Source organism: Schistocerca cancellata, chromosome 9 (genome assembly GCF_023864275.1).
Source record: "Schistocerca cancellata isolate TAMUIC-IGC-003103 chromosome 9, iqSchCanc2.1, whole genome shotgun sequence".
Lineage (NCBI taxonomy): Eukaryota > Metazoa > Arthropoda > Insecta > Orthoptera > Acrididae > Schistocerca > Schistocerca cancellata.
In genome coordinates, this window is record NC_064634.1 from 99,643,625 (window position 1) to 99,657,816 (window position 14,192).

At 38.6% G+C, this 14,192-nt stretch overlaps 1 protein-coding gene across 2 annotated transcripts in view; it reads left to right on the forward strand.

The window, feature by feature from the left end:
• The window catches only part of LOC126101089 (jmjC domain-containing histone demethylation protein 1), a 122,022-nt gene extending 108,144 nt beyond the window's left edge, over positions 1–13,878 (forward strand). For both annotated transcript variants that reach the window (XM_049911767.1, XM_049911768.1), the window contains exons 15-16: positions 1,677–1,875; positions 12,714–13,878. In XM_049911767.1, coding sequence (XP_049767724.1) covers positions 1,677–1,875; positions 12,714–13,007 — 493 coding nt within the window. In that variant the 3' untranslated portion in view covers positions 13,008–13,878. The remainder of the gene's footprint in view (positions 1–1,676; positions 1,876–12,713) is intronic.
• Positions 13,879–14,192: the final 314 nt, after the last annotated feature.

Sequence of the window (14,192 nt, forward strand, 5' to 3'; positions counted from 1 at the left end):
ACAGTAGGTTGGTGCAATCGTTTTATGAACAGAAAAAATGTGGAATATGGCAGAAAACAAAAATTTTGCAGAAGTTACCAAAAGATCTTTACATTAAAGTTATGAGTTTTTGTTAGTTTGTTGTTCGTGTGAGGCAAAAATACAAGTTTCCACTCTTCATATTGCAAGTATGGAAGAAATACTGATGAACTTCGATATGATGAACCCTAAAACTGTGGAAACAAAAAGTGTAAAAATTGTTCAAATCATAAGTACAGGTCATCAAAAGACCAAGTTTACAGTAGTATTAATATGTGTGGCAAATGGAACAAAGTTAAAACATATGGTCATTTCCAAGCAGAAAACCATTCCTAAAATAAAATTTTTGCCAGGTATTTTATACATTTTCATAAAAAGGGATGGGTGGACAAGAATGGTGTAAAATTGTAGATGGAAAATGTGTGGCAGAGGCGACCATGTGCTCTACGAAATCAACCAAGTTTGTTGGTGTGGGATATGTTTTGTGGTCACATAATGGAGAACACCAAAATCGCATAGCACGAAGCAATACTAAGATTGCTGTTACACTGGATGATTTGACTTTGATGCTACGACATTTAGACATCTCTCTGAATAAACCATTCAAAGACGACATGTGTGAACAATGGAACAACTGAATAATGAATGGTGAAAAGTCTTATACGAAAGGTGGAGCTATGCGGGCTGCATCACTTGATGTTTTGTGTGATTTTGTGATCAGATCAAAAGTGGAACTGGAAACTGTGATCAAGTCCTTCAAGAAGTGTGGGATTTCCAGTGCTGTGGCTGGCATAGAGGACAATTTATTAGGATACTGATGATGAAATGGAAATCGAGTCACAAGGTGCAGAATGGGACCCATATGATGAGCTTCTCAACAACGAAAGTGAGGATGTACTTGAGGAACTGCATTCCTGAGATGATGATTGTGAGGATTTTTGCAGCATTTTAATTGCACTGGTGAGTGATTTATTTGATTTTATAATGGTTTTAAATGTATATAAATTTGAATCTATGATTTATATCTGTCATGTAAGACGACCACGATTTTGGGGTGCCTTTTTTATGCTTCAGCTATCGTCTTATCTGCCAGTATATGTGATATGCTTGCGTTGGGTGGAGTGGGTGCGGCAAGGAAAGAGTCAGGGAGTAAGAGAGAGGGTTGGAAGGAAGGGCGGCTGATGGCTGGGAGGGGGAGACAGGCAGTAAGTGTATGGGATAGCTCCCTCTGGAAACGTGCAGCTCCTCATCCTTGCACCAAAGTGAGCTCACTGCTGCCACGTTCCTAGCATGCGTAGTTGCTACATCTCCCTCCCAACTCTCAGTCACCATTCCCTCTAACCTACTGTGCCTCTCCCCGCCCCCTTTCTCCGCTCGCCCATTCCATCCAAATAAGCACCATCATCTCAGACGAGCTGCAGTTCCAGTACAATGTAGTCGTGCAGATGCATTTGTGTTCTGTAGTTAGCTCTGAAGAAGGACATTGTCTCAAACCTGAGCAACATTTTCAGTTTTGTTTATGTGCTTATCGCCAACTCCATGCCTCAACTACGCACTGAGCTGCTACCTTTACTAGTTTCATCATTTGTATTACACCAAGGACTTTCCACGATGGTATTAATTCTGGTAGTCAGTAATACTGGTTCCTTTCTCAACAGCTTTGTTTTGGGACTCAATGACGCGTCCTTGCGAGAACTGCTGAGCCCACCACCAGATTCACGACCAGGTCTAGTAGGGTCTCGTTCACGACTGAAAGGCCTGCGCACACTCCGCTTGGCAGGATGCGACATCTCAGATGTGGCTCTGCGCTACATAACACAGCACTTACCAAAACTTGTGGAGTTAGATATATCACAGGTATGTAACAATTTTTGTGTTAAGCAGGTCAAAATAATGTGTGTAAATTTTTATTTTTATCTTACGCGTTAACTTCTGTTCCATTATTGAACGTTCGTCCCCCATTCCATTATTTTTAAAGAGGGTTAAGATTACTCAGTTTATCTCATTCTTAGGTTTACAGTGGGGGGGGGGGGCAAGAAAAGAGGCAGGGAGTAAGAGGGAGTGTTGGAAGGAAGGCCGGCTGATGGTTGGGAGGGAGAGACAGGCAGTAAGTGCACGTCACAGCTCCCTCGGGCAACGTGCAGAGGGAGCTCTGGTGTGCAAAACTTAGGACTAAAGTAATTTTTGCATGATGTATCATTGTCAAGAAACATAGTTCGATGAAACTTGGACCGTACAAAGAAAGAACTGCTATAGTACAGTACAGTAAAGAAGGTAACCGAAAGGAATGCACAATGAGACGAGCAGAAATGACACTTTCATTCAAAGACAATAACTACACTGAGATCATTGTGATATAATATGGTCCCTTTGACATTACAAAATGCAGGAGGTGGTTCTTAATGTGGTGTGTGATCACCATGAATGGCAATGCATTTTCTGTAACATGCTACCCTGCCGGCCACAATGTTGGTAAGGAATTCTTGTAGTAGAGCCTTCCACCACTCTACAAGTGCAGTTGACAACTACTACTGGATGGTAGCTGTTGCGTGTGAATATGCTGCAGTATGTCCTCAACGCATCCCCTCATGTGCTTGTTGGGGTTTAAGTCAGTGGAACAGACAGGCCAGTCCATTTGTCAGATATCTTCTCATTCCAGTCAATGTGATCATGCATTGTCATCCATAAAAATGAAGTCAGGGCCAAATACACCTCTGAAAGATGCATGTGGGAAAGGAGTACAGTGTCATAATGTTGACCGGTGAATGTAGTGTGTTCAAAGATTTGGAGGTCAGTGTGCCCATGTAACATTATGCCTCACCACACCTTAATACCTGGACAATCAAAATGATCATGTTCGATAGTGTTCCTGGGTACATTACGTGTTAGCACCTGTCACCCTGTGAGGATATGTGCATCACTCTCCTGTCACCCTGTGGGGATATGTGCAGCAGTCTTTCACTGAGGAATGTCATTCTGAGTTTCCTAAGTTAAATTGTAGCATAAATGACAGATATTGAAATAACTGACTGTGAGATAGAAAATCAACCAAGAGCACTAAACAGGTAAAAGACAACTGGAGCCTGTTCGGTTACCTATATGATTCTACACTGACTTCAAACTGCAGTAGAATTTTGGGAAAAGTTTTATGCTTGTGTATTATGACATTCCTGGAGTTCGAAACTCTCCTCTGTAGGTTCAACAGGGAAACGATAAACAACGATCGTGTGAAACCCAGCTCGCTCTATTTGCTCTGGATACTGAGAAGGCAGTAGAAACTATCACCCATGTTGATTCCATGTTCCTTGGCTTCAGGAAGACGTTTGATACAGTTCTGCACTGTCAACTAATAAACAAAATACCTGCATATATAAAATCAGACCAGCTGTGTGACTGTATTGAAGACTTCTTTGCAAGTTGAACACAGCATGTTGTTCTTAATGGAGAGAAATCTTTAGAAGTAAAAGTAAGTTTGGGTGTGTCCCAAGGAAGTGTTATAGGACTATTACTATCCACAATATACATAAACGACATTGTGGATAATGTCAGGAGCTCTAGGAGACTGTTCACAAATAATAATACTGTTGTATATAGAGAATTTGGAAGACTTATTATTGTGTGATTTTGTAATTGCTGAACAGTGGCTGGAAGCCACATCCATTACATGTCTGGGAGTATGTGTTCAGAGCGAATACAAGTGAAACGATCACTTCAAACTAACTGTAGGAAAGGCAGATGCCAGACTGAGATTCAGTCGAAGAATCCTCAAGAAGCATAATCCACCTACGAAGGTAGTGTACAAAACCATAATTTGACTGATAATTGAATATTGCTTGTCATTCAGGAACCCTCACCTCATAGGAGTGATAGATGAAATAGAGAAAATCCAAAGAAGTGCAGCAAGTTCCATCATAGTTCTGTAAAAATAGTTAATTATCTTTACTTAAGAATGTTATACCATTCTGTAATAAACTGACAAGCTCGCAGCTTGCCTACTGAATCACATTACATGCATTCCTATAAAAAAAACTTCATCTAACACACATATTATTATTATTATTATTATTATTATTATTGACCCCATTATATGCAGATTCGTTATACACATTTTTGCATATATATGATTTTAGTTGTCATATTCAGTAGAATCGAAGTTTGAAGTTTTGGATCACTAGATATGCAGTGATGTTCCACTATGAGAACTATTTGTGACAATGCAGAATCAATTCGAAAAGCTCTTCAGTCTTCAGCTAACATGACTGTGACTAGAGAGACCAGATCTTGCTGGGAGGTGATGGAAAGAATGGAAAATATGGTATGTTAATGGAATGGCCATCACAACCAACAGCACATTCCTCTCCTTGGAGCTACTGTTCAAAACCTTGTATGCAGATTTAACTAAAGAAGAGGACGATCCAGCATCTTTCTCGGTTGTTGGTTTGATCCTTTAAAGCATTGTTTTACCTTTCATAATGTTAAAATAACAGGAGAGGCAGCTGCGACAGATGAAATTGGAGCTGAGGAATATGTTTAAAGAAATTGTGACAGAAAGAGACTATACTGTGAACCAGGTTTTCAAAACAAATGCCTGGTCACCTGTTGACTTCCTATTGAAGAAAAAACAGCGACAGTATTTCAGGCTGCTAGTGACCAATGCCACCCGTCTTTATGGAGGAAATGTCTCAGGATTGCAAATTAAAACCCCTTATGATCGAGTAATCTCAAAACTCTAGGACACTAAAGGATTGTGACAAGAGCAGGTTATGAGTTCATTGAGATGAAATGAAAAAGATTGGACACTATTTTCAGTGACTATTTTTAATGAACTGAGTAGACAACTGAAGGCTTTCTCTCAGAAAGAAAAAAATCTGTTTCAGAATTATTCTCCTTCATAATGTTCTCAACCACCAACTTTCCAGTATTGATTCAAATAAAAATACTCGAGTTCTGTTTCCACCACAAAACACTACATCTGTCCTGCAGCCCATGAACCAGGGAGTTATTTCTACATTTAAGGAATAGTATCTGCATAAAAGTTTGTCCAATCACATAGAAGAGTGATTTGAGTGACGAGCTTGCTATTATGATTTTCTGGCGATAGGTTAATGTTCAGAGGCTACAGCTGCTATTAGAGATGTGTGGGCTGACATCACTCCAAAATGTGTTAATGATGTATGGAGGAAACTGTGTCCTGATACCATACCAGTGCTAGAAGATGAGGGGCTCACTGACATCACTGCTGCAGCTGAGAGATTGCAGTCATGGCACAACACATTCGATTCACTGATGTTGATGAAGAGAATGTGTGTGACTTCCTGAATTCCCATTCTGAGAATCTGAGTAACAAAGGTTTGATTATCTCCCCTGAGAATGGCAGTAAATAAGAAACAGAGGATGAGGTAGTTCAGCCGGTTAGAAAGCTGACAATGAAGAAAATGGCTGAGTCCTTCAGAATGATTGATGCGGCAGTGAAAAGTTTTGAGGAATGTGATCCTCAAAAAGTAAGGATTGCTATAGTGAAGAGAGAAGTTGAACAGTCCCTTAAATGTTACAAAGAGCTGTACAATCGACTGGCAACGAAAACTTACACAGCTAACAATTGAAGATTTGTTTGCAAAACAGTGAGCCACTTGAAATGAATATAAAGTACTAAGCAAGAACATGCCAGAATGAAATTTTCACTTTGCAGCGGAGTGTGTGCTGATGTGAAACTTTCTGGCAGATTAAAACTGTGTGCCGGACCGAGACTCGAACTCGGGACCATTGCCTTTCGCGGTCAAGTGCTCTACCACCTGAGCCACCCAAGCAGGACTCAGGCCCTGTCCTCACATCTTCACTTCTGCCAGTACCTCGTCTCCTACCTTCCAAACTTCACAGAAGCTCTCCTGCGAATCTTGCAGAACTAGCACTTATGGAAGAAAGGATATGCAGAGACATGGCTGAGACTCGGGTCCTTTGCCTTGTGCGGGCATCCTTTCTTGCAGGAGTGCTAGTTCTGCAAGGTTTGCAGAAGAGCTTCTGTGAAGTTTGGAAGGTAGGAGTCGAGGTGCTGGCAGAAGTGAAGCTGTGAGAATGGGGTATGAGTCGTGTTTGGGTAGCTCAGTGGTAGAGCACTTGCCTGCGAAAGACAAATGTACCGAGTTCGTGTCTCGGTCTGGCACACAGTTTTAATCTGCCATTAAGTTTCAAGAACATTCCAGCTACAAAGGATTTGCATGTAAGGAAATTTATCATGGAAAATAAACTGATTATAGCACCATCAAATTCTTCTAGTGTAGATGATCCAGAGGCTATTTAGGATGTAGACATAGTGAAAATTATTTTAGAATATTATAGTGCATTTCAGTGATAAATTTTTACTTAGTGCATAAATTCTGCATTAAAATGTGTTTCAGAAAGATGGTGGTTATTTTATGTAAAAATGCCAAGAAACTCAGCTATTTTAAACTTAATGTGTGAGTAAATGTGACCCTAAACCCATATTTTTCTTTTAAATGACTCTCGATACACACAGTGTTTCCACAGAATGTAATGATCACGTATAACGAGATTTACATGTAGCAACTTTACATGAAGATTTTTAATGATTTTCTTTCCATTGTTATCAAAAGCAGTAAGCTAACAGAGATGTAATAACTCACTAGCCAAAAATACTAAAGCCAGGATAAGGTCAATTTATTAAGATATTCCTCTGATATCATATTTGGGAGGATGATGGTTCAAACCAGCATCTGTCCATCCAGATTTAGAGTTTCCGTGATCTCCGTGAATTGCTCCAGACAAGTGCTGGGGTGCTTCCTTTGAAAGGCCACAACCAATTTTCTTCCGCAGCCTTGACACAATCCGAGCTTGTGCTGCTCCATCTCCAATAACCTTGATGTCGACAGGATGGTAAACCCAATCTTCCTTCCTGCCTCTGATATCATAAGATACATGTTGATACATTGCAGTTTTTTGTATGTGTAAAATATTTTGTTTCTTTCTTTCTTCCTTCCTTTTTTTTCTGGAATAACGTCTTAATTAAAATATGACTGTGAATTATTACTTCATTTAGTTAAAACCTTTCTTGCAGCTATTGGATTTTATGAATGTGAGAAATATTATTTCTTTTCACTCCTTTCTTTCTAAAGTGTTTTTCTTTTTTTTCACCAAAACTATATTTTTATTGTTATATGATCAAGCCAAACTACTCATTAAAAAGATCAAAACTTTCTACTTTTATACTTTAGGCAGACTGAAATTTTATTTTTTTTCTTAAATCAGTAGTACACTCCCTGCAATTCAGTTCCAGTATATCCCCATTCCTAATTTGGCCTTGTATATAAAAAAAGTATTACCGTATTTACTCGAATCTAAGCCGCACCTGAAAAATGAGACTCGAAATAAAGGAAAAAAAAATTTCCCGAATCTAAGCCACACCTGAAATTTGAGACTCGAAATTCAAGGGGAGAGAAAAGTTTTAGGCCACACCCCCAAATCGAAACAAAGTTGGTCCATTGTAATATGAGACACAATTTAGGTCGAATGAATGACGATACAGCTACAGTAGTTTGGTTCGAGTCGTAAGCTTAGCAGTTAATCTTTACCACGTAGCCATTGCTATGCGTCAGGCGCTCAGTCCGTATTTATACGGGTACCCTTCCTTTTTCACGTTCTTCGTCTGGTTTGAATCGATTGCTTATTTTGCTTTGATCTGATAAGTGCCGTATTCTTTGTATAGGTGTTTGCGTCACTCTTAAGCTGAAAATGCATTACTGCACTGTGTCATGCATTGTTTGTCGCATTCTGATAGTGCGTGTTTACGGCCTGTCGCGGCTCGCGGCATGGTTTGCTTTTGTGCGCGCTACCACCGCGTACAATTAAAAGAGGAATCATCTCATTAGTCAAACAATGGCAAGAGACTGCTATTTGTTGTTACTTACACTGCTGCTTTCTTTGATAATGATCAACAAGAATCAAATAATAGACTGCGTATGATAGAACATGTTCTGAACGAGAGTTAGGCGAAAATTTTTCTCCGTTTGAAAATCTTTGCGGCCGCTTCTTTATTACATCAAATTCTGCACAGAAATTAGAGTCATCTTAGATTTAAAAATCTAGTCACTTGCCGTGCTTCATTTCTGACTATCACTATTAGGCATAAGAATAATATGAATATAAACATGACACGATACGTATATCCTTCCGCGTTTGCTGTTGTCTCACTCTAGTTTCGTAGTTTATTAGGCAGACAGGATTTAAATGAGATAGCAGCAAACACGAAAGAATACATGGCAAAATGTTTATATTCGTATTATTCTTATGGTGAAGAGAATACTGTATGTGATTCAAATTTCATCAGGTTCCTATTAGCAACCATCGCTTCTCACAGATAGGAAAAAATTCAGAACGTACAGTTGGCCATATTGACAAATATCCCTAACAGTCTTGCCAGTCAGAGTTTCGTAGTACACTGAAATTGTGCTACATTCGAAGATGAACAATACGGAATTTTTATTTACTTCGTTGGATAATGTATGAAAATGCAGTGGTCGAAACTCGCGGCGGAGAAAAAAAGCTCGTCTTCCACTTTTTTTTTAAAAAAAATTATTTACTGACGCAGAGGTTTTGGCGCCAGTATTTATCTTTCTGCCTACAAAGTATGCCTGCGTAGCGCTACATATATTCGACGGCAGAAGTTAGTTGTGGCGGCACCTATCAACATTTTTCATAACTTGCGCTTGCTTTGCACTCGATTCTTAGCCGCAGGCAGTTTTTTGGATTACGAAAACCGGAAAAAAAGTGCGGCTTAGATTCGAGTAAATACGGTAGTGCCACCACCATTGCAAATTAATAAAGATGCAACAATTCTCAAACATTTCAGGCATTGGCTTCTAACTAAATTATTTATCCCAATTGTAAGTTATAATAAAATGTAATAACTTCATCCAGCTGTGGAGCAACTGACTATAATAATAGTAATTAATTACATTGGCCCAGTGGTATGGCACATGACAAATAATGCTGTACTTTGTGTTTGAATGGTTTCTTAAGACCACATATAAATGCGGAAATTCAGCTTATTAATATTTTTTGTTGGGTGATAAATTTATCCATAAGCAACTCAAACTGTCTGGTGACTGGAAAGTAGCCCTTGCTACAGTCAAACATTTGCCTGAGCCTGTCAGCATCACCCATAGAAACTTACGAAAATCCTTCCTACATTAATGAGCAGACATCTTTCTCACTAGATGTGGCTCTGCCAAGGCAGAACTATTCACACCATTAATCAAATGGGGGGGCCTTCCGACCAAAATCTCTGTTGTGTACACCACTACAAATTCAAATTTGAGTTGCTGTGAATGAAATGATCCATCTTTGGCCACTAAAGGTTTTCCTTACCTAAATGTCCCTTCCTCGGAGAAGATTCTTAAACCTCCACAATAGTTTAATTCTTTCTGTTTTCCACAATGTAAATTAACTGAATATACCAATTGTCAGAACAGTGTAAAATTTAGTCTTGTATATTCCCTCGAACGAGTTGATCACTTCTCTATTATGACTTAGTCTAAGGTCGACTCACCCATCTGGTACTCAAAAATATGATCTGCTTGTGCAAATATGAGAGTTCAACTGTCCAACAGTGGAGAAGTAGAACATTTTGTTGAAAAACTCTTACAAATTAGTGAAGACCATCCAGTTGATTGTATGACTGGACAGATTCAACTTACAAATGATTTATGAAATATTGTCAACAGCCCAAATGAATTAATAGATCAAGTTTTTCCAAACATTATCCAAAATTACTCAAGTTGGTTATTTGAAAGAGCCATTTTAGCTGCAAGAAATGAAGTAGTTGGCAATATTAATTTAAAAATTCACAACAAGAAATGGTCATGAACAGTTAAACAATGAAACTGAAGCAAAAATAATGTCAGGAGAAGATAAAGAACAAAAAAATAGCATATATTCCAAGGATTTCACTCATATCTACCAAATGGCTGTTTCAATTCAAAAGACAGTCATTTCCAGTAAGATTTGTATTCAGTGTCACTATAAATAAGGCACAAAGACAAACATTTAGATGTTATGATATTAATTTGAAAGAATTGTGCTTTTATCACAGTTATTTAGTTTTATGTAGCTTGCCATAGGGATAGAAACCCAAAGGATTTGTGTATCTACTCACCAAACAAAGAGGTGAGAAATTCTGTTTGTATGCATGCATTGTGGCAAAATAAGTTAACTAATTATGAAGTATAGTGAATACAAAGCAAAGTTTTCTTTCACTAAATTAGGTACAGCTGTATTATTGAGAATGTAATGATTGAGTAAAGCTTTACAATCTCTGAATATCATTGTATGTAAGAGTACAGGAGAGTATTTTTGAACATTAAAGAGTATTTTATAGCATATCATTCTAACATTTTTATAATTTTTTGAATTAAGTAGATGAGCAGTAGGTCATTGCACGGTAGCATGTATATTGGAAACAGGTCTGTTTTATGACAAATGTAACTTTTTCCTTGTAAAGCACCAATGTAATAAAATAATATTAAGCTGCCGATAGACGATAAATGGCATCTATTTAATCGAACTGAGCAGCAGCAGCTTTTTTTCTCAGAGTGGCAGCATTTCTTTTAAGTTACTTTTTTATTTTTCATTTGAGTACACAGAAATAATATTACACAGTCTAGTGTACAGATTTGTTGCTTCTCATTTGCTAGTGTATGCCATGACTCATCCTACATTCCTGAAGGTTCTCGTCATTGATGGAACAAGTGAAATAAGTTGTGGAATTAGAAATGTTGAAGTATGGATGAGAGTGTAGGAATGACATAAGCATTGATGAAGGTGCAAAGGTTAGCAGAGTAATGGAAAGCAAGCTTAGGTAGTTCAAAAAAATATCTTGGAGTTATGTGATCTTATTTCAGGACTCGGCGGCTGTTTCTGACTTCTTTAGAAGTGGGAACTTTCTGCTGGTAAGGGCAAAGAGGATAGTACCTATGAGTGTGCTGTTTTAGGACAAGTCAGTGGCTTAGCTGCAGGAGAGGAAAGCTGGAGAGAAATCATTGGTGTAACTACTGAAAAATTTGATGTTGGGGGAGATCTATTTACTAAAAATATCTAGATTTAAAGGAAGAAGAATTTGACGTGGAAGAGATGACAGCTGACAAACTGGAGATGGTGTTGCTTACTGGTTGGTTTAATGTAAACAGTATTTTGGATATGAACCTGACAAGATGGAAGACGGCTTCTAGGAAGGTGGGTTTGTAGCTGGAGAAGGACCAGGTAAATCTCTTTTGTGAAAAGGATTTTTGCTGTTGAAAGCATTTGAACTGTATTACTTCGTGTTTTACAGCACTGTACCAATGTGACTTTGGAGCTTAATGGAAGACGTGTGATTACCACAGGTCTTCGTGCTAGGTGAACTCCCCTTGTGAAAAATTCATATGACCTTCCTCAGGTATGAAAAAAGAACAGTTAATTGCAGTACTAAGAATTTTTTGACTGATGATCAGTCAGAAGAAAGAATACATGAGCCAATGGGAAGTAAAATGCAGGTGAGAAACTGTCATGGACACCAGAAAAAGAGATAAACACTCAGAAATTATTTTGTAGGATCCTAGGCAATCGCTCTGACAATTGACTGCAGTTTTGAATAAGAATGAGACAACTATGTGTAGGATTTGAGGGGGAAATCCTGAGATATTCATCGTTCAGTATGACAAATGTCTTCAGAACATGCCAAAATGAAAAGCATTGCATATTGCAGTTTGTTACTGTATTCCATGAAAAGTGTGGCAGTTGTCTTTCTTTATCTTTTTATATGATTATGAATCAATAGCTCATGATCTGAGGATATTCCTGTTGTGACTAGCACCAAGTTTCAGCTAATGCACAATGCTTGATTTTATTTCAAGTAATGGTCCCTTTCTGGTACATGCACAATATAACATGGCTTTTTTGCAGGGGATGCTGGTAACACAAGCACATGATCATTGCTTGGTTTATGTGGTGCTGTAGGACGGCCAGATGTGCAGGGGAAACAGCTCCACCTCTTTCATGCAGGGCAGGCAGCACACTGGAATCAGTATTGCAATTACGGTGCCAACTTATATTGTACATACAATACTTACTTTTGTTTTTAAAATGGCAAAATTTCCACAAAACAGTTTAATTATCATTTGTGTTAAATCCCTGGTGCAAAAAGGTAGAAGGAGGTTCTACACATTTTTCCACAGAATGATACTTCTGCACATGCAGATCCTTTGGTGCAAAATGGAACTATGATGATGCCAGCATAGTTAGTTGGAAGAGTTTACCACCTCCCTGACCCCACACTGTCCTGACCTAAACACAGTATGTCTGTCTGGAATGTTCTTGAGAGGTCTGATCACAGGACATCGTCTCATCATGATATACTCCAAAGCGGCTGTTACACTATTATTCCAAGAAATGGAGAAGAAACAAATCTAATGGACACACTTTTAATTCAGATCCAGAGTGGAGGCTGCAATCAAGGTGGTTACATCAAATTTAGATTTTTGGAGGACTCTTTTAATAAACAATATAACTGCAATTTTTTTGTAAATTTTTCTTGTGCTTGAAGAAACAGCTGTGAAAGTAGAAAATTATTTTTCTTCTAATATTGCTATCACACCAGTATTCAATAAGGTACTTTGTATTTACAACCTACCATAATTGTGTTGCAGTGTGTTCGTGTGACGGATGCAGGAGTGGCGCAGTTGGCTGCGCCCCCTGCGGCCACAACTTCCACGTTAGCATCTTTGGATCTCTCATCCTGTCGGCTGCTGACTGATTCCAGTCTCGACCATTTGGCACGTTGCGATGCTCTGGTTCGACTAGACCTCCGCCACACACCAAACGTCACTGCTGCCGCTCTCGCGAAGTTCGCCGTACGGTCACCACACGGCCTACATGTTACTGATACCAAACTGATAGTTAAAAAGCGCACCCAGTCGCCTGAAAACACGTCCACCACCTGATGTGCTGAATATGCTGTAGTGTGGAAACGTAATGTACTTTGCACCAGATGCCACTAGGCGACACAATTTCTTATTGTGATATTTGTTAGTACATGTAGTGTGCATTCAGTTTGCCAGCACTAAGAAAGATCGTGACAACATGGCGGCTAATGTTTCGGTAGCTGTTATTGCAATGAAGATTGCACTGGAGTGGTCAATTACTGTCAATCTGAAAAGGACAGTGTACGGAGAAAGTGATGTGTAATATTGTTTGTGAGATTTGGGTGCTTGCAGTCAACATCTTTAGCATGTACTCTTCTTCTAGTCCTGCAGACCATTGTGTAGCATGCAAGTGCATCAAACAGTAATATGCATTATCACAAAATAGCTTGACTGATATTATTTGTGAGAGCAGGTCATAAACAGTTCCTGAAAATTGACCAACTTTTAAGGTGGTCAGCAGATTACATCAGTGCTGATGTACACTGTTTTCTTCGCTGTGATTCGTGCTTATATATGAATAACAATAATGGAAAATCCTGGCTGGAGAAATATGTAAAATAAAAGAAAGGCAATCGCTTACCTATAGAGGACTTGCGTGTGGTTGCCTTGCCCTTAATTGACATATTTTTGCACATGAATGAGAGGTACAGCAGGTATGATACATCAAAGGATGATCAAATTCTAAAAGATGGCAGGTTCAGAAGTTTGATTTTGTAGCTTTTTGTACTAGCAGATTACTGCCCTCCTGTTTTATTTTTACTGAATTTTACAGCCATTGTATCATGTAAAAATCTTGAAGGGTGTCAATTTTTCCCATGTGTTAAAACTGTGGTTTGGAAACTCTTTATTTCTAATACTTGCCTTGGTTACTGTTGCTACAGTATTTAATTCATCCTGCTTCTTTCAACTTCATAAGTCTTTTCACACCAAGTAAATGAAGACCAGGTTTAACAATATGTAAACTGTGAAACTATTATATTTTGAAGATTAACTGGAAGAAAGAATAATGGCTTGTATTGGCATCAGAAATTGTAGTACATGCAATAGTGACCTGTGATGATGCTGATTTCTCTTATGGATCCTTGTTAGTTTTGTTTAGTTAGTGAAATTGTGTTTTTGCTTGGGATCTTCACTAGCCACATTCCTGACATACATAAAAGCTGATGAGCTATGTTACGTTAGGAAGAACCTGAAGTTCCTCTC